This window comes from Squalius cephalus, assembly GCF_949319135.1.
Source record: "Squalius cephalus genome assembly, chromosome: 8".
NCBI lineage: Eukaryota > Metazoa > Chordata > Actinopteri > Cypriniformes > Leuciscidae > Squalius > Squalius cephalus.
Genome location: NC_137129.1, coordinates 19812469 through 19832473, shown reverse-complemented (window position 1 = coordinate 19832473; position 20005 = coordinate 19812469). Strand labels below are relative to the sequence as shown.

At 38.3% G+C, this 20005-nt stretch overlaps 1 protein-coding gene across 4 annotated transcripts in view; it reads right to left on the bottom strand.

Moving 5' to 3' along the window:
• Positions 1-20005, bottom strand: part of ptprua (protein tyrosine phosphatase receptor type Ua) — a 582203-nt gene that overhangs the window by 23516 nt on the left and 538682 nt on the right. For 3 of the 4 annotated variants that reach the window (XM_079878073.1, XM_079878075.1, XM_079878076.1), the window contains 4 exons: positions 6162-6259; positions 4850-4966; positions 4484-4638; positions 2683-2818 (listed from right to left, as the gene is read on the bottom strand). In XM_079878073.1, coding sequence (XP_079734199.1) covers positions 2683-2818; positions 4484-4638; positions 4850-4966; positions 6162-6259 — 506 coding nt within the window. The remainder of the gene's footprint in view (positions 1-2682; positions 2819-4483; positions 4639-4849; positions 4967-6161; positions 6260-20005) is intronic. The other variant, XM_079878074.1, reaches the window with a different exon arrangement.

Below are 20005 nucleotides of genomic sequence, written 5' to 3'. Positions count from 1 at the left end.
CTACGTCTGGGATTGTGGTGTATTCTTTGGTTTTCTCCGACCAAATTTTTGGCAGCCCAATCAGCGAACAGAGGGAGTGGCTGAGAACGATGACGTTGTGCGTTAGTTTGAGTTGTAGGGTTACGTCACGACCAAAGGTTAGCGATTGGTTATGGCAGATCCAGAGTGACTCTGGGCAGATCCAATAGTTTTAAACTTCAACAGAATACCCACCTACAAGGAAGTTAATGCTTGTCAATGGAGAGAGGCCAGACTCTCTGTACAAATGAAATGTACGAGAGTCTGGTAGAACTAGGCTACTGATTATCAGCCCCTGTAAGCATAATTTGTGTGAAAAGGAATAAAACATGTTGCCATTTTTCTGTTATTAGTGTTCATTCCAGCTGGAAACAGCCATGAATTGCATGTGTATATATACATTTTTTGAAAATTTTGTAAAAATGTAGGTAGAGGCACATTTATGGACCTAAGTTAAAGGAGCTCAACTTCAAGACTCTGATATTCTGGTCTCTAGATGTGACTTGGGTCCGACAGTTGACAATTGCAAATCCAATCACTTAAAAAGTAATATTTTAAGACTATAAACAAATCACATGATTTGAGATGTTGTTAGGAATAAACTGCAAAATTAAATTTAAAAAAGTATGTAACCATAGATATGAACAAAATAAATAGTGATGCTTGCCTTATCAAACAAGCATTAGACAGAAGACGTCCTTAATTAGATTGCTAAATTATTTTATTTTGATTCTGTCTTTCAATCAGAGGGTTAAAGGTCATGGATGAGTTTTCTGTTTGATCTCTTTTGATGGAGTACACTAGACTGGCCTTCATCTTGCTGTAGTCAATTCATATATCACACGCAGCACTGTGTAAAAGTGAGGGCAGAGATCTCTTTTGCATTATAAAGCAGTATAGAAAGCAAGATGGGTTTCATGGCCTTGCTTTTGTCTTTAAAGGTGTTCTTGTGATATTAAGCGAACAGTGATTATACATTAAATTACGGTTTCTTCTTTGTTGTCCAGCCTCTTGAGGGTTCACTTGAATAGAAAAAATATTCACAGCTACTTTCGTCCATCAGCTTATTAACATGCAGCTCACCAACTCATTCTCTGTCTATCATAAATGAAATGAGAATATAAATTATTCAAAAGTAACATATTTTTAATGTCTAAATCTCTTTTACCAAGCAACCTCAGAGAAACTTTCTAGCCCATTTTTTCTGTTAAAAACAAGGCAACATAGAAAACTGGAATTTGCCATGAAATATTTAATAAAACGTAGCATTCAACGTACTACTATACTTGCATGATAGATATTAACATCTATAAGCAACATGGATTGCCATTCTCAGCTCATTTTACTTCTGTAATCTGTATGTCCAAGTGAAATAGCATATTCAGTGAAAAAAGGGCTTGATTTTATCATTCATGAATTTATTAGTTCATTAAGTTTAGCCATTAAAGCTAGGATGTGCAGTTGCATAGAAGCTAGCAATAGTAAACTAGCTTTGAAAGCATAACAGAGGAAAATATCCCACCCTCCCTTCAGAGTTCTCTCCAAAGCCATGCCTCCTTCAAAATACATGAACACGCACTGCCAAAGCAAAGTCTGCAAAGCATCATTGCCTCATGTCTCAAAGCAAAACATTACAATAATAATGAACGTCACCAACTTATTTATGGTTATTGTTAGAATTCAAAGTGGTTTTGACTTTTAAAATGCATTTGCATCCTCGTAGAACTCATAATGACAACTTGTAAATCAAGACTTTTTTGAGAATTCTGAGTTATATCACCTGACTGCTGCACATTCATTTTGGCATTGATAGTGGTGCCATAGAAACGCATAATTCCGAGTCCGAGGACGTGAACAGCTCCAAGTAGAAAGGTGCTATCTAATAATGATGGTAATTACGACATGGCGTGAATGCAGCATAAGCTTGTTGTTTTGGATCAGGAGGAACTGTAAAAGGTGGCCAGCTGTTTGTTTGCTACTCTCTGTGACTAGCAATGTGTCTACAACTCTGCTTAGCCTCATGGAACACTGATGATGTGTTTTGTCTGCATGAGCAGGGTGCATGGTAGGACGTCCTATCATAGCATTCGGACCGAATGAACGTTTTTTTATTCCTGAGACTTCCACAGAAGATTTTCACTCAGACATTGCTAATAAATTACACAGAAATGTGATTTAGAAATGAAATTACAAAGAAATGTCAAGTAATACATTGAATTAGATGTGAAATTTTGAAGTAGAAAGACTGAAATGGTATTTTATTGTGAAATGTACTCTATATAATATTAACAGTTTATTGCAAAGGTTCCAAAAAATGTGGACATACATCGGGTGTACATTTTCTTGCCATACGTAAAATTTTACCAAATCATACAGTTAACATCTGTGATTCAGGACTATTCCGTTCAATTCAGCAGTGGAGAGTAGTGTTCACATCAACAGTACCCCAGATTACCTTTTTAGCCAACTCAGTATGGTTCAAAGATGCACACCTGAGTTTGAGAAACAGTGTTTACAACATCCAAATGAACCAAACTCTGACATCAAATGAACTCAGGTAAGCACCAAAAGTACTAGAGTAAAACACCTAGATAAAATGGCCAACCTAGATTATTTGGATGACTACTTGATTAATGTGAGCCATTCTTTTGTTTCTGATCTTACCTCAGTCTGGATCATATTAATACGTCGTGAGCAGAGTGTCTTCACACAGTTATAGATGTCCACCACACCCTCACACTCCGCCATATCCAGCATCACGTCCAATACTATGTAACAGCCGGTGCGGCCAGCGCCCATACTGCAGACAGACAAAAAGATGGCTGAAGGAATAATGTCACTGCACTAATGTAGCTCTGGGTACACACTCGTAATTGGACAGTTTTAAGAGGTACTTCACAAATTGCATTCAGTCAATTCCTGATTACTTACAGGGTTGGATAAAACTACCACAGCTCTTTTAAGCAGAACATTCAAGGGGTGATTAAAACAACCTGATACTGCCACAGTCAATTAACCTTAAGTCAGATTCCAACCTGAATAATCTTGAACTTGAGCTGACTCTCCAACCTTATAACTGTGGTGGTACCATGATACAGTGATATTAGTTGGTAAAACAATATTACTTTTATATTTACTTAACAATGGAAACCCAGCAAATGCTGGTGACAATCAGCTGTGGTAGGTAAAACATATTAACTCTCTAGCCAATTAGTTGGGTTGATTCATAAATTATGTCATCTGACCAGGAGCCTCTAATTCACAAATAAAGTGCACACTGGATGAGAAGTGCCACATCTTTTAAAATTCGAACACATTGTTTTCTATGAGTATCCACAGAACACTTTATTCATTCTTGAAGTAAAGTTTATTTATTTAAGCTAGTAAAAGTTCTGAATCGCTTACAGTATCTGGTACTGAATGATTGTTAGCATATTTATATACCATGGTATTTAAAAATTACTCAAATGTATTTCAAAGAATTAATTGGCACTACTGTCCAGGTAATGTCTAAAAACATGATATTACTGGTGCTTTGTGCAGTAAGAAAATGTAATGTGGGCATACTAAATAAGTATTCTAGAAAATCTTAAATGAAGCTATCCTTTAGTTTAATTAAAAGATGAAGCAATGGTGTTAAAGCACATACAAGTGGAGAGATAAACTGAGGAGCACACTGCAACATTTGACTTGCACAAATTTGCACAAAACATTTGACTTGCACAAAACATTTTCAGGATAAATGTGGGCCAATGAGACTTAGTTATGCTAACTGCAAACGCGGTCGATAAGGCTATCACTTGAGTATAGATTTCACATGTGATGCTTATATGAACATTTCAACAATGTTCAGGGATGATTCATTGAATTGGTTTTCTGTCCAATTTAGTTTGATCTGATACATTAATGTCTTTTGTATAAATAAATTAGACTGGCGGATACAAACATGTCCTTGGACTGGTGAACTGCAGGAGCAAGCAATTTTCTCTTTATAATGGACAGCAGATGCATGGAAAATATAAAATAACTGTATTTCATCAAAAGAAAGAACATGCTTTCATATTTGAGATCTGAAAGAACTGGCATTGCCTTGAGACAAGAAATGCATTTTTTTTAAAGTTGAAGTGCAGGCACTAAAACCCATAAGAGACTGCTTAACTAACAGTTGGAGTGGTTAGAATAGAATCTGTAACTGAATTCTTCTGTTTTCTACTTACTGGATAGTATTTACTGTATGCCACTTATTTTTATTTTTAAACAGTATGCAGTATAAAACAATCACATGGAGATGCACCGATGTATAGGCCAATAATCAGTATCAGCCGATAAAAGCTATTATTTTCACTACCGGCCATTGGCCGATTGTTTAAAAACAGCCAATGATCAGTGCAGATTATATGCTGTCAATCAAAAGTGTGCAGAAAAACATGTCAGACTGTAAGTACAGGAAGAGATGCTTGATTACCTGCAGTGGACTACCACTGGCCCAGCATCGGGTGGTGTGGAGGCTTTGACCCGCCGGAGGAAGGCCAGCAGTCCTGTGGCATGAAACGGGACACCATGCTCTGGCCAAGATGTAAAGTGGAATTGGCAGACTTCATGCTTGGCTGGGTAACCCCGCTAATAGAGAAAAAAAAAAAAAAAAAAAAAAAAAATTATATATATATATATATATATATATATATATATTTTTTTTTTTTTTTTTTTTATATATATATATATATATTATCATTTTATCAGAATACCAAAAGGGAAATAGCTCCATTAACAAATTTACATTTAATGACATAAAAACATAGCAAACCATTGACAAATATCTCAACACTCTTACCCGCTCCATGGCAAAGGTGCGTACAGTGTATTCAGCCAGCGTTTCAGTTTTCAGTAGAGTGATTTTAATGTCTCCATAGAGCTCACTTTCATCTGGCCAGTATTTACAGCACTTCATCTGAACAAAACAAATCATATTTCTCAAATCATATTTACAATTTGGTTAAATCCTTACATTTTAATTTAATGGTAATCACAAATATTTATTTTTCCAAAGACAAATTGCATGCTTTGTATGCATGCAAATTACATGCATACAAAGTAAAAAAGATTCATAATTATAAAGACAATAACATAATTAAGGCACAATGTGTAAGAATTTTGGATTGAAATTTTGCAGTTGGACACACTTGGATCATCAAGCTACGCCTTTGTCATTGCTTTGAATAAGTGACCTCTGTGCCTTTAATCAATGTTCTTTAGACACAAGCCAAAATGTTATTTATTGTAGGTCAATAAATATTCTAGGTCAACATTTGCCTTTTTATAACTTAAACTCATCATAAACAAAAGCTAATACTTAAGATACAACTAAAACCATTTAGTTAGTCAATGTTTAATCAAGTTTTTGTACTATAAATAGAAAAAAATAAAATAAAAATAAAATAATTCTGCAGTCAGTAAAACTAGCCAGCGTGTGTTCTGCACATCAACAAACCACACATACATGTATAAAAAATAGATTTTCAATTATATATAAAATTGCATAAAAATGCACTTTAAATATAAATAAATTACATGGTCGCTTCACTTTTTTCAATGCACTATCAAAATGTTTGAAGGGGGAACTAATTATTAGAATCTATGTAATGTGTATTTGTGAATAGCTGCATGTTGAGTCATGCTAATTTGCCAAATTTTGATAAAATAAAAAAAACTAAAACAAAAAACATCTAAACTTGGTTAACTATAGATTCTGCCAAAATATCATGGTTACTACCACATACAACTGTAATACTACAATAAAACTGTGGTAACTTGGTTGAAGCCAATAAATAAATAAATTAGCTTCTTAAAAAGAGATCATATTCTAATTTACTATGATGTTACAGTACTTACAAAAACTGTAGTAACCATGGTATTTTGGAGGAAATGAGATAAAGGAAAGTGCGATTAAATGCAAGATGGCTGGGGCGATAAAATCATTCATCAGATGGAATGTTCTCTGGCTAATGGGGTGTCTTGGTAAAGTTTATCTTCAGTAATGGTCAGCTGTGGACTGCAGTGGTCAGTGTTTAGTAATAGATGGTGTCATTAGTGGGCGGAGGGGGCGGATGGGTAGCCGGAGGCAGAGGTAGAGTTATTTTACTCACTCTCCCCACCTCCACCAGTTTGGTGATCATCACAATGCTGTAGCAGTTCTCCTGCCAAACCATGCGCCAGAAGTCATAGATCATGTCCTGCTTGGGCCCTGCGGAGAGAGAAGAATAAGGTTTCATGGAGAATTGTGGGAGCTGAATGATTTGAATGGAGGATAAAGAGAGAATAGAGGTGGTTTTGTGAAATAGCGGGTCACCACTTTGATGAGGATTACATAAGGATAGAGAAATGGCAGGCTGCTAGGCCGGAAGAGCTATCAGTTCATAAAGAATAGATAAACTGTAGGCAGTGAAAATCGAGTGAGTAATATCAGCAAGAAACTAGATTTCTATATTTTCTAAAAGAAAATGTGAGTGGTTCCAAGATGCTAGGGTGTTGCATTTCAATGCAGTTACTGAGGCAAGTGTTTTTACTGCTATGTGGTTAGTGGTTATTAAGATGTAATGAAAGTGTGTGTGTGTGTGTGTGTGTGTGTGTGTGTGTGTGTGTGTGTGTGTGCTCTTGTTTATGTGATTTGTGAGGACACAAATTTGTATAATGACATGGGTATTACACTGGTATTACAACTTGAACGTGATTTATGAGGACATTTCCTGAGTCCTCATATACAGAAAAGGTGAATTCTTCCTCGCAGTCCAGAATCATCTGAAGGGCGTCTTTACCGGAGAAACGAGCCATCCTCTCTAAACGCGATGAACTATCAGTGAATCTGATCTGATGAAACTTTGTGTTTTTAAGGCATTGATCGGGGGGCGTGTGCGATGCATAGATCACCTAAATGATCTATCACCTAAATGATCTAAATGATCTAAAGGATGGCGCATGCGCGAGCGGCGACACGGTCCCTGCACGTCTCCTACCTGCATTTGTTTGTTTGTTTTAATGTATGTTTTTAGACGCCGTAACTTTGTGGATTAATTAAGCCTTAAACCAATACGTGTTGGCCCACACTATGAAGCCGAACCAAGTCATTTTTCTGCTGATCCTCACTTTGTTGGCCGACCTTATCCAACATGTTGTCGGCCACAACATTAAGATACACACCGGCCAGACGGCTCGGATCACCTACACCCGGGACTTTCTGTTAAATATTGGACTCCCTTCAACCCGTCTTTGCTTCAAAGACACGTCGCTGTTACCACCCGAATGTGTCAGAGGCAACAACGCCAAAACAAGGAAACGCGGAAGGAAAGGAGGAATACGAGAGCGGATTAAAAGGCAACCCTATAGACAATCTCTTCCAACTGTTATGCTCGGTAATGTCCAGAGCCTACGGAACAAAGTGGATGAGTTGCGGGCCTGCACTCAGTACCTCTCGGACTACCGGCATTCTTGCCTTATCTGCCTGACAGAGAGTTGGTTTACGGGGAGGACCCTGATTCTGCAGCCGACCTGGAGGGTTTCACGCTAGTGAAAGTGAAAGTGACACGTGACGGCCAAGTATGGTAACCCATACTTGGAATTTGACCTCTGCATTTAACCCATCCAAGTTAATGCACACACATTAGGAGCAGAGTAGTGAGTAGTTAACACACACACACTGCAAATGTGGATACACACCCAGAGCAGCGGGCAGCCTTTGTGTGGCGCCCGGGGAGCGATTAGGGGTTAGGTGCCTTGCTCAAGGGCACCTCAGTCATTTCCCACCAGTTCTGGAATCGAACCAGCAACCTTTGGGTTACCAGTCCAACTCCCTAACCACTAGGCCATGACTGCCCCTGTTACCCTGCTCATATTACAATAAAACACGAGGTTTGCACGAAGGACATTGAACTACTAGCGCTCAGCTTAAGGCCCTATCACTTGCCTAGAGAGATACATCAAATCAGACTTTTTGTTGTGTATATCGCACCCTCTGCCGATACACAAGTTGCTGCTTCCACTATCCATGAAATTGTAGCTCAGTCGGAGTCAGAAGCTCCAGATTCTGCTAACTTTGTGATGGGAGATTTTAATTCATGTAGCCTAAAGGAGCACTTACCCGCATACCAGCAATATGTCACTTGTCCTACCCGCGACACAGCCTGCCTCGACCAGTGCTATGGAAATATCCAGGATGCCTTTTACTCTAAAGCATTGCCCGGCTTAGGGAACTCAGATCACAACATGGTCAAACTGATGCCCGCTTATGTGTCTAGGCTGCGGCGTGAGAAAGTTAGAAAGGTGGAGGTTAAGAGCTGGACTGCTGCCGCATCCGAGGCACTGCGAGATTGCTTAGAGCGCACGGATTGGAACGTAGTGACCGACGGGACCGAAAACGTCAACGACGTGGCGCTTGCTATCTCGGGGTACATAACATTCTGCGAGGACGCAATCATTCCCAAAAAGACTGTTAAGATGTTTCCTAACAACAAGCCCTGGGTAACTCCAGAATTAAAACAACTTCTTAACCAAAAAAAGCGACTGTTTAAATTGGGAGGAAATAGAGAAGAGAAAAGGACTGTGCAGAAAAACATAAAAGGTATGATCAGGGAATGTAAAGCAGCATATAAACGTAAATTAGAGAATTTTTTTAGAAATGATACTAGGAGAGCTTGGCAGGGGGTACAGGCAATCACAGGATATAAGCCTAAGAGGCATCTCATGGTGGTGGAAAATGAACTTGAAATGGCAAATGACTTGAATGATTTTTATTGCAGATTTGATATGTATGATTTTACAGCTGAACAGGAACTTGTTTATAAAGAAATCAGCAGTATGAAATGTGTGGATATAGATATTTCTATAGACGATGTTAAGTCTTATTTTAGACAGGTGAATCCCCGTAAAGCTAGTGGGCCTGATGGTATTAGCAGCAGGACTTTAAGGGTGTGCGCAGATCAGCTGGCACAGCCCTTTCAAAGGCTGTTCCAGCTGTCAATAGACACTGGTGTAGTTCCTTCTTTATGGAAAAAATCTTTGATCGTGCCCCTACCCAAAAATAATAAACCTAGGGAACTTAATGACCTGCGCCCTGTTGCCCTAACATCTACGGCAATGAAATGTTTTGAAAAAATTATTTTGAAACAGCTTTTATGTGTGGTCACACCGTCTTTAGACCCAAACCAATTTGCATATCGTGTGGGGAGAGGGGTTGAAGATGCACTGCTGACTCTGACAAATAATATATATGAGCACCTTGAACAGCCAAAGAGTCTTGTTAAGATTGTGTTCATAGATTTCAGCAGTGCCTTCAACACAATCCAACCCCACCTGATGGTTAAAAAATTGGTTCACCTTGGGGTTAACCCAAGATTAGTTCTGTGGATTTTTGACTTTTTGACGAACCGTAGTCAACAAGTCAAATTTAACTCATGTGTCTCATCGTTAAAAGCCATAAATACAGGGGCACCTCAAGGGTGCGTTCTGTCCCCTATTCTGTACACCTTATACACCAACAGCTGCCAAGCAACCATTTCAAACCACACATTTTTTAAATATGCTGATGATACAGCATTAGTGGGTTTTGTACAGTCTAATACTGCATCCTTAGAGAGCTTTGAGAGGGAGGTGCAGGGTTTTATTAATTGGTGTACAGATAATTTCCTTGTGGTTAACGTGAAGAAAACAAAGGAGATGATTGTAGATTTTAATAAAAAGGGAATTATTGTCATGATTCTGCCTTCTTGTCTCTGATTTTCCCTGGTCTTGAGGCAGGATCATGACAGGCCCATGTTTTGTGTGTAAGCACATGGCCATTTGTTTGGCTGTGTGCTTGCGTTGTCTCGTCATGTAACCCCGCCCCCTTGTTATCTCATCTTGTTATCATTATTGTATCATCGCCGTCACCTGTTTCCCTCATTAGTTTCTCCCTATTTAATCCCCTTGTGTTTGCTGTCCTGTGCTCGTTCATTGTTATATCTTATGTGATACCTGATGTGATATCAACCTGTGAGTACTGTGTCCAGAGAAAAGTCTTGTCTGAGTTTGATCCTGTCTTAGCTGTTAGTTTATTGTTCAGTTTTTTGTTTGAGTCTTAGTCTTGTCTTATTAGTCTAGTATAGTTGGTCCTGTCTTGTTTTGCCCCCTCGTGGGTTTTGTTTTCCCATTTTTGTCTTAATAAAACCGTGTTAATGTCTGCACACTGTCTGCGTTTGGGTTCTCTCCTGCTTCCACATAACAATTATAGTTCCACCCTCAAATATAAATGGTGTAGTGGTAGAGCGGGTCACAACATACACATATTTGGGTGTTGAAATAGACAATAAACTGACTTTTAATGAATGTGCACAAAATAAGTCCAAAAGGTTACAGAAGAGGATGTTTTTTCTAAGGAAACTTAACTATTTTAGAATAGACAGCTGTATTCTTCAGATGTTTTACAAAGCTCTTTTGCAGAGTGTCTTATCATTTGGCCTTATTTGTGCCTTTGGTAACATGTATATTAAGGACCAGAATAAACTGCAACGAATAATCAAAACAGCCAGTAAGATCATTGGAGTTGATCAGCTAACTGTAGCCCAATTGTACAATGACCTTAGTCTTAAAAAGACAGAACAAATTTTAAATGATTCTACCCACCCGCTTCATCAGAATTTCTTAAGAAGCAACAGGGCAAGTGGCAGATTATTGCAAAGGAAAATTAGGACCACAAGGTACAGCAATTCTTTTGTGCCCACAGCAATTAGACTGTACAACAAGCAGCTAGCACTCAGCTAGTTCATTTATCCATACATGCTTGTCAGGTTTTCTTTTCAATGTTTATCTGTCGTGTCCTTGTTTTTCTTAGGTTTTAATGTTTAAATGTTTTTAATGCTTTTGTATTTAATGTTTTGTATTTATGTTTTTTTTTTTGCTATGTAGCAGGCTATTTAACAATGGAGCGTGTAATGGTGACCACATGAATTTCCTACTTGTGGATAATAAAGTTTACCTAAACTATTTACCATGTGAATAGCGCCGGGGGCGGGGCGGCCTCAGCTCATTAGAGATAATAAAGGGGGAAGGAAAAAACGGTACCTCTCCTTGCTTTCAAACGGATTACATAAGTTGAAAACATTTGTTTTTTATATTAATTACTTCAATTAAAAGAAGATAATTCAAGCTTCATAAAGACATATCTCACGTGTCTATGTGAGAAGTATTCGGTGAGTTACAGTTCATTTTCGGACGCGTTTCAGAATGGACTTCACTGACAGAGAGGAGGCAGAACTCGCATCATGTTTATTTTTCTTTATTTGGCGAAAAGCACAACACTTTGTTTTTATTCTTTGCACTGATAAGGAAAAAAACGAGCCTATCGCGCCGACGCGATTGCTGACCTCAGGGGGTTAAAAACATACTAAGCCGTGTTTTATTAAAAATGTAAAAATGCAGAATGTTTCCTGTGATGGGTAGGTTTAGGGGCAGTGTAAGGGGATAGAATATACAGTTTGTCCAGTATAAAAAAACATTACGTCTATGGAATGTCCTCACAGTGTGTGTGTGTGTGTGTGTGTGTGTGTGTGTGTGTGTGTGTGTGTGTGAGTGTGTGTGAGTGTGTGTGTGAGTGTGTGAGTGTGTGAGAGAGAGAGAGAGAGAGAGAGAGAGAGAGAGAGAGAGAGAGAGAGAGAGAGAGAGAGAGAGAGAGAGAGAGAGAGAGAGAGAGAGAGAGAGAGAGAGAGAGAGAGAGAGAGAGAGAGAGAGAGAGAGAGAGAGAGAGACGCTATTTTGAAAGCTATGGTGGAAGGCCATCATTAAGGGAATATTGTCATGGGCCCCATGATGAGGGCCAAGCTATAGCATTCTGGGAGGACTTTAGTGTGTTTCTATGCAGTTGCTGAGTTGTTTGGATCTTTTCTAGCTTGTTTCTATGCAGCTGCTAAGGTTTTTAGAATTTTTTTTTTATGCAGTTGCTAATGTATTCTATAGGTTGTAGATGCTAGAGGTGCTAGAATGGTTCTTTGGTGGCTCCTAGGGTGTTCCAAATAGTTTCTTACTTGACCATGCCAAAAAAAAAAAAAAAAAAAAAAAACCTCTAGATATTACTATGGTATTATCTATAGAATAGTGTAAATATAATTTTGAGACAAAGTAAATCTATGGTATTCTCACTCTCATGGCACTCTCATTTCAAACTGATAAGACTGAGAGATTTCTGTTCATCCAATTAAAGTCCACACAACCTAAACTTTGAAGCTTCAAAAAGTAAATAAAGACATTGTAAAAGTAATCCATATTAATTGAACGGTTTAATCCAAGTCTATGGAACAGATATGATCACATTTTATGATGAACATATTTAATGTTGGCTTTTATTCTCAAAATACATTGATTAACGCACATACAAAAACCACAATCAAATATGGTCAACAGAAATGTAAACATGCTAGCTTAACGAGCAAGAACTGAGATGCTGCTCCATTCATATGGATTACTTGTATAATGTGTTGAACATTTTGAAGCATCAAAAAAAGTGTTGGGGCCAGATTTACTAAACAGGGCAAATTAGCGTGAGAGCGCAATTCCATAAAAGCGCCAAAAGGAGTAGAAGGTTCTGCGTGTGATCTACTGACGACGCGCAAATTAAAGAACACAGACACAGCCAGATCATTTCCATAATGACTACCACAATCTACCAAGAGCAGTGCAAATTAGCATCTGGTATAAGACATGCTTTTTTTGGGTGGTAAATAATGGCGCAAATACCAGTAAATTGACTAGCGCAAACCTTAGTAAATCACCTTGCATGATTCATTTATATACTCTCCTCCCATACATTTTGTGTCTGAAAGGGAAACTCCTATGCATATGCAATAAGGTCAGCCGCAAAAATAACCTTGCCCACGGCTTTTCAGCGTTAATTTTTCACTGCGTGTCCTGACAGTAGTTTTTTCAAGCCAATAGAGGGTTTGTGCTGACGCAAGCTGTTAGTAAATCTAGCCCTTGATGTGTGGCTGTGTGGACTTTCAATGGAGGGATACAAAAAGTTTAATTATAAATATCTTTATTTGTGTTTCACAGATGAACAAATGGGTTTAGAATGATATGATGGTGAGTAATTGATGAATTTTCATTTTTGTTGGTTAAACTACACAATATCGTTGAGGGACGAGCAATAGCAATAGTGACGCTTGCCTTAGCAAACAACTCTAATAAAATATTTACTATTAATAACATGTGCCGAACCTCTATGTTGTTCACTCTTGTCTCTTTCTTTTCTTCCTTGTGCATTTTTTTCTACACATGCAGATATCCACACACAGCAACATTAAAGCAGCGCTCTGAACATTAAAGGAAAGCTGCTGAAGGTTTATAACCGCCCTGACTCTGTCAGTGCCGTGAGCACTCTGCCCTCAGGCTAGGAGTCTGTTATCTTCTCTACCCATTTAAACAATTACAGCCAACAACAGGTGCCACACTTCCTATGCAGCTTTCCCAATATCGCCTGCAGCTACAGCTTCTAAAAATCACATTTGAACATTCTGCTCTACAGCCAGGATAAAGCTGAGGTTATTCATGATACATAATAATGTTAAAACAGGAAAGTTTTAGAGGTTTAAATATAAGGTGAGGAGACATTTGTTCTACAGCTATGTGTTTGTGGGCATATTGAAATGACATTTCCCAGCTGACAGCATCAGAACACATCCAGCCTGGGTTAATCAAAGCACCTCTGCCAGGAGAAAACTGATGTTGTGTTTTCAGAGCAGACAACAAACAACTTTCATATTTCCTTAGGTCTTCTGAGCCTCTCTCTTTTTTTAAAACATAAGCAACCGCACATCAGAGCTGTTAGACACCAAATAGGAATGTACTAAAATTGCCTACCACAGAGTAACACGTTGGAAATCACCCATAATACCCAGGCAAACCAACTCGAGCTCATGAGAAAATGTACTGAAAATGTAAATATAATTTCATGAGGCGGCCATTTTGTCATGTAAATCATTTGGGATGTGCCCGAAGCATAAGTCTGAATTCAGAAAGGCACATAAAATGAATAACGCATTCTATGGGTCCCCTAAAGGGACAGGTTACGCTTGCTGCGGTAGTCGGTTGCATTACAGTACATCAGATTTAACTTGTCACGTGAAGATAGTAAGGAGAGATGACTGACAAGACAATGTCGGAGGATTTGGAGCACAACAGATCCCTATGTGTCATTGGCAAATATGTTATCTTGTACATTGTTTGGTCAGTACCGCCACTCCTTATACACAGAGCATGATCGCAAATTGAAAAGTGAAAGTAAAAAGCGGGCACACATTTTGCTGGTGGCTCCCTGATGCCCACAAATTACAATATAATTACTAATTATATAATTATAAAAAACTATATAATAACGAGAGCACGCAAAATAATTGAAATATATATTTTTTCCTCCCATCTCATATTTTTTTCCATCACCATGTTCCTTTAGGGGCTCTGTAGAATATGTAATTTCCTTTCTGAACATAGTATTCAGCTTCAGGCACATCAAAAGGAGATGTCAAACAAATTCTCAGCCACCAATTTGGCAAAATGTAAAACAGTTAAGAATTTCCATAAGAATGTGTTTGGCAAACCACAAAACATTACAGTGACATGTTTAAAACGTTCAGAACATCTGTATAGCAGTTTGCTGTTAGCAGCCGCATAGCAATGCCATAAAACTGCCCAGAACACCTTACCAACCACATGAAAGCCCTGGCAACCACCCAGAACAGTCTAGCAACCACAAATAATGCATAATATCAGACTTTTAGCAACCACATAGCAATGTGCTAAAAAAACAACAACAACCTTTTATTAAATGTATGATCAGTGTGATCTGGCAACCACACTAAATGTGACTACCACATAGAAATGCACCAAAAACATGGAGAACAACCAAACAAAATGAAAAGCAACACCCAAATCACCCTATCATTGTAACATGCTGAGTTTTGGTTGGGCCAGTCCCAATTTTTCCAAAAATCTAGTAATATTCTAGTTGTTATTATATAGTTTTTAGAGGTTTGGAGCTGCAGCTGCAGGGCTGATCGTTTTGATTTGTATAAAAGCTCATTGAGTCTTGAGCACATCTGTATGCCGCGCTGTTACGATGTGAACATGCAGATGGCCTTCACAGCTCCACCAGCTAGCAAGATCTCAGGACCTAAAGCCAGTTTAAACCTCCGGATAGAGAACAAGCCTAGCAAACCCCACACATGAGTGTATGTGCACCTGCTCAAACAAAGCACAGCAGTGCCGGGTGTGTGTTTGTGTTTGGAGAGAGCCTGTGTTGATCAGTGGCCCCGGCGTGTTGACGGCTAACATGAGAGAGAGAGAGCAGATTAAATGAGATGTGTGTGTAAGAGTGTGCAGTTTTCTGCTGCAAGCATGCTGGAACTGAGGAGTAGCTGAGACCCACATTGACAAAACTACAGACAGCTGTACATATCCATAGAATAAGAGAGACAGAGAAGTATGGCGTCATTTTTTAGTCAAATGTTATGAGCGTGTAAGACATGCTCACGAGCACATTATGTTATTTCACACGCGCAAAAATGAACCTTCAGCTGGCATGATAAAAGTACTCGCGCACAAATTCAACAACCGAGAGGTGTACAGGTAGCTGCGAGCGAGCGCCTGGCATACTCTCATGCTTGTACAGTGGAATCCTGCTCGCGCGCAGCGGGCTTCTGCTCGCGGAGTGCTGTTTTGCTCGCGCAGTGGATTTCTGCTCGCTCAGCTGATTTCTGCTCGCTCGAGTCTACATGACTTTTCACAATTTGGGGGCGGAAACCAAGGAGGGCACTGACCCTCTTATGATTGGTCACTTTCATCATGGAAAATCTTTGGAAATCCTAACCCCGCCCACCTTCAGACGCAGCGCGAGTCACTCAGCTCGCTCTGCTACTCCGGCTATCTCTGTGTATATTTTAGGCAACGAAAAATGTGATAAAACACCTTACTAACTATTTTCGTTTTCATTTAAAGAAATCTTAAACATGATAGCCACACAAATGTGGTTCATGCAACGCGTATTGATTATATTCACTACACATAACGTTTGCCTATTTATAAAAACAAAACAAAATATAAAACACAAACCTGCCTCTTTTCATTTTAAATATAATATAAAAACATTAAACATTTTAATATGGCCCAGGCAATATGTGCATTTGTACTAAACAACAGATTTTGCAGTAAACAACATTAGGCTACAGTTTTAAAATTTTTAAATACAATTATTAGCCTACAATTTAAAATGACAAAACTCAACCCAGTCTCTTTTTGTTAAATTTCAGTTTTATCAATATTAGCCATGATAAAAATATAAGTAAAAGGTATAAGAAGCTATACAAATAAAGCAAACAATTCAGTCAAACATACAAAGTCAGCGCTAGTCTAACCATACAACGATGACCGGGCGCTCGGCACTCATGTACCCCGCCTGGAACAGCCTTTCCTCAGCTATAGTCGTTCTGACGTTCGCCGCTTTCGCTGGCGTCTCTGTAGTGGTTAAACATGAGATATAATTCGTCTTGTGTATATCTAACGGGCGATTTTTGGTCTCGTGAATCTATAATTTATTCCCTGGCCAATCGTTTTGGCTGAGGGGAAGTTTCATAACTTTATAAGCTATTTAACATTACCTTTGTATGGTTTTATAGAGCGCTGACTTTGTGTGTTTGACTGAATTGTTTGCTTTATTTGTATAGCTTCTTATACCTTTTACTTATACTTTTATAATGGCTAATATTGATAAAACTGAAATTTAACAAAAAGAGACTGGGTTGAGTTTTGTCATTTTAAATTGTAATAATTGTATTTAAAAATTTAAAAACTGTAATGTTGTTTACTGCAAAATCTGTTGTTTAGTACAAATGCACATATTGCCTGGACCATATTAAAATGTTTAATGTTTTTATATTATATTTAAAACGAAAAGAGGCAGGTTTGTGTTTTATATATATATATATATATTTTTTTTTTTATAAATAGGCAAACGTTATGTGCAGTGAATATAATCAATACGCGTTGCATGAACCACATTTGTGTGGCTATCATGTTTAAGATTTCTTTAAATGAAAACGAAAATAGTTAGTAAGGTGTTTTATCACATATTTCGTTGTCTAAAATATACAGAGATAGCCGGAGTAGCAGAGCGAGCTGAGTGACTCGCGCTGCATCTGAAGGTGGGCGGGGTTAGGATTTCCAAAGATTTTCCATGATGAAAGTGACCAATCATAAGAGGGTCAGTGCCCTCCTTGGTTTCCGCCCCCAAATTGTCAAAAGTCATGTAGACTCGAGCGAGCAGAAATCAGCTGAGCGAGCAGAAATCCACTGCGCGAGCAAAACAGCACTCCGCGAGCAGAAGCCCGCTGCGCGCGAGCAGGATTCCACTGTACAAGCATGAGAGTATGCCAGGCGCTCGCTCGCAGCTACCTGTACACCTCTCGGTTGTTGAATTTGTGCGCGAGTACTTTTATCATGCCAGCTGAAGGTTCATTTTTGCGCATGTGAAATAACATAATGTGCTCGTGAGCATGTCTTACACGCTCATAACATTTGACTAAAAAATGACGCCATAGAGAATCACTTTACTTTAAACCCGTATAACTTTATAATCAGTTACAGCACCGTTCAAATTTTGGGGTAAGATTTTTAAAGGGGTGGTATAATGCTCTTTTCACAAGATGTAAAATAAGTCTCTGATGTCCCCAGAGTGTGTATGTGAAATTTTAGCTCAAAATACCCCACAGATATTTTTATATAGCATGTTAAAATTGTCACTTTTTAAGGGTGAGCAAAAATGCACCGTTTTTGTGTCTGTCCCTTTAAATGCAAATGAGCTGCTGCTCCCAGCACGGGGGGCGGAGCTACAACAGCTTGTGTCCTGAAAATTTCAAAAACTTTTTTTGTTTGTTTAAATTTATGTAGCTGATGTAGAGTTAACTATCTTCTAGTCATTGATTAGCAAATTCTGTCATGATAATCTATAAATCGCATTCCCGGGGGCGGGGTTTATGTAAATTTTAGGGTTAGTGATGTCACTAACCCGGGAGGAATGTGGTGTAGTCTCTACCAGCCGTTTGTTGTAGTCCTTAAAAAGCAATTTCTTTAAAAGCAAATATCTCCCTTTGCTTTGAACTTTGAGCATCGTAACTTTGCAGATGTTGTTTATGATCAAACAGCAACATTGCACACTAACTAAAGTTAGAAAAGTGAAATCATAATCAACCACCCCTTTAAAATGTTTTTGAAAGAAGCATCTTATGCTCCCAAGGCTGCATTAAAATAATAATAATAATAATAATAATAATAATAATAAAAACAGCAATAGTGACATAATCTTAAAATTAATAATATCAGTTCATATTTTATATACAGTTGTGGTCAGCATTATTGGCAGCCCTGGTAATATGATCAAACATGGCTCTAAAAATAAATCTGCATTGTTTGTCCTTTTGGTCTTTTATAAAAAAATAAATAAAAAAATAAAATAAAATAAAAATCGCAAAAATCCAACCTTTCATTGAAGTAAAATAATTGAAAGTGGGGGGTAAATCACATTATGAAATAAATGTTTTTCTCCAAAACATGTTGGCCACAATTATTGGCACCCCTAGAATTTTTTTATGAGTAAATATCTCTGGAATATATTCCCATTAATATTTACATTATTTTAGCACACCAGGGTGACTAGGAACATGGAATTGTCTAGCTCTGACTATAACTGGCTAAAGCATTTAAAATTCCCATTTCCACAATCAGGGCAATAATAAGAAGTTCCAATCAACTAAAGATGTTACGAATCTGCCTGGAAGAGGCTGTGTGTCTATATTGTCCTAATGGACGCCGAGGAGGAAAGTTTGAGTGGCCAAAGACTCTCCAAGGATCACAGATGAAGATTTGCAAAGATAAGTTGAGTCTTGGGGTCAGAAAGGCTTAAAAAAAACAAAAAAAAACAAACAACCCCTACATCACCAAATGTTCTCTGGGAGGGTTTCAAGAAAAATCCACCTCGCTCCTCCAAAAATAAACTCCAGCATAATCAGTTGTCAGACATGACTGGAACTTCAAAAGGCACCAGATTCTATGGTCAGATGAAAAAAAAAATATATATATTTTTTTTTTGGCCAAAGGAGATAAGTAACAAAAGTAATAAAAGGGTGCCAATAATTATTGCCAGCATGTTTTGGAGAAAAGTATTTATTTCAAAATATGATTTACCCCTACTTTCAATTCTTTGACTTCAATGAAAGGTTAGAGATTTTTTTAACTTTTTCTTCGATCATATTTACCAGGGGTGCCAATAATTCTGACCACAACTGTAATATATATTACAAAGCTGATCATTTAACAGCCATTCCTCCCATCTTTAGTGTTACGTGATCCTTCATGAATCATTCTAAAATGCTGACTTGGTTCTCAAGAAATCTTTCTTATTATTATCAATGTTGGAAATAGTTGTGCTATTTTGAAACACTTGTTTCAAACACCCATGTAATCTTACTTCTAATTGACAGCGATTCAGCTCTATGTCTGTTAAACCTTTGACCAGTCAGATCTGTCTTCTGATCCAGAGAGAGCTAGCCTGGAAATCCAGACCTAAATCTGAAAGATTAATGGTCTGGCATCGACTAATGAAACTTGGCCAGCTCGAGGGGCGGCAGCAAGCATGCATTTGAAAATCTCACTGCACGCAATTGGATAACACTACGACTAATCACAACAAGCCCCATATGCTTAGCTACCAGTGGAGCTAACTGGTAGATTAGACTCTTGCCGTATTCGGTCGGCAAAACAGCAAAAACGCCCTTCTTGCAAAGATACGATTTGAGCGCCGTCTTCTGTTCCTCTTTTAGATAAAAAGTCAAGTCTAACTCGTTCATTGTAGCGGCCAAAGCCGTTTCAAACAACTGGTGTTCATCCATAGCCATCTTGCAATGTTTACTAAAGACCTCGA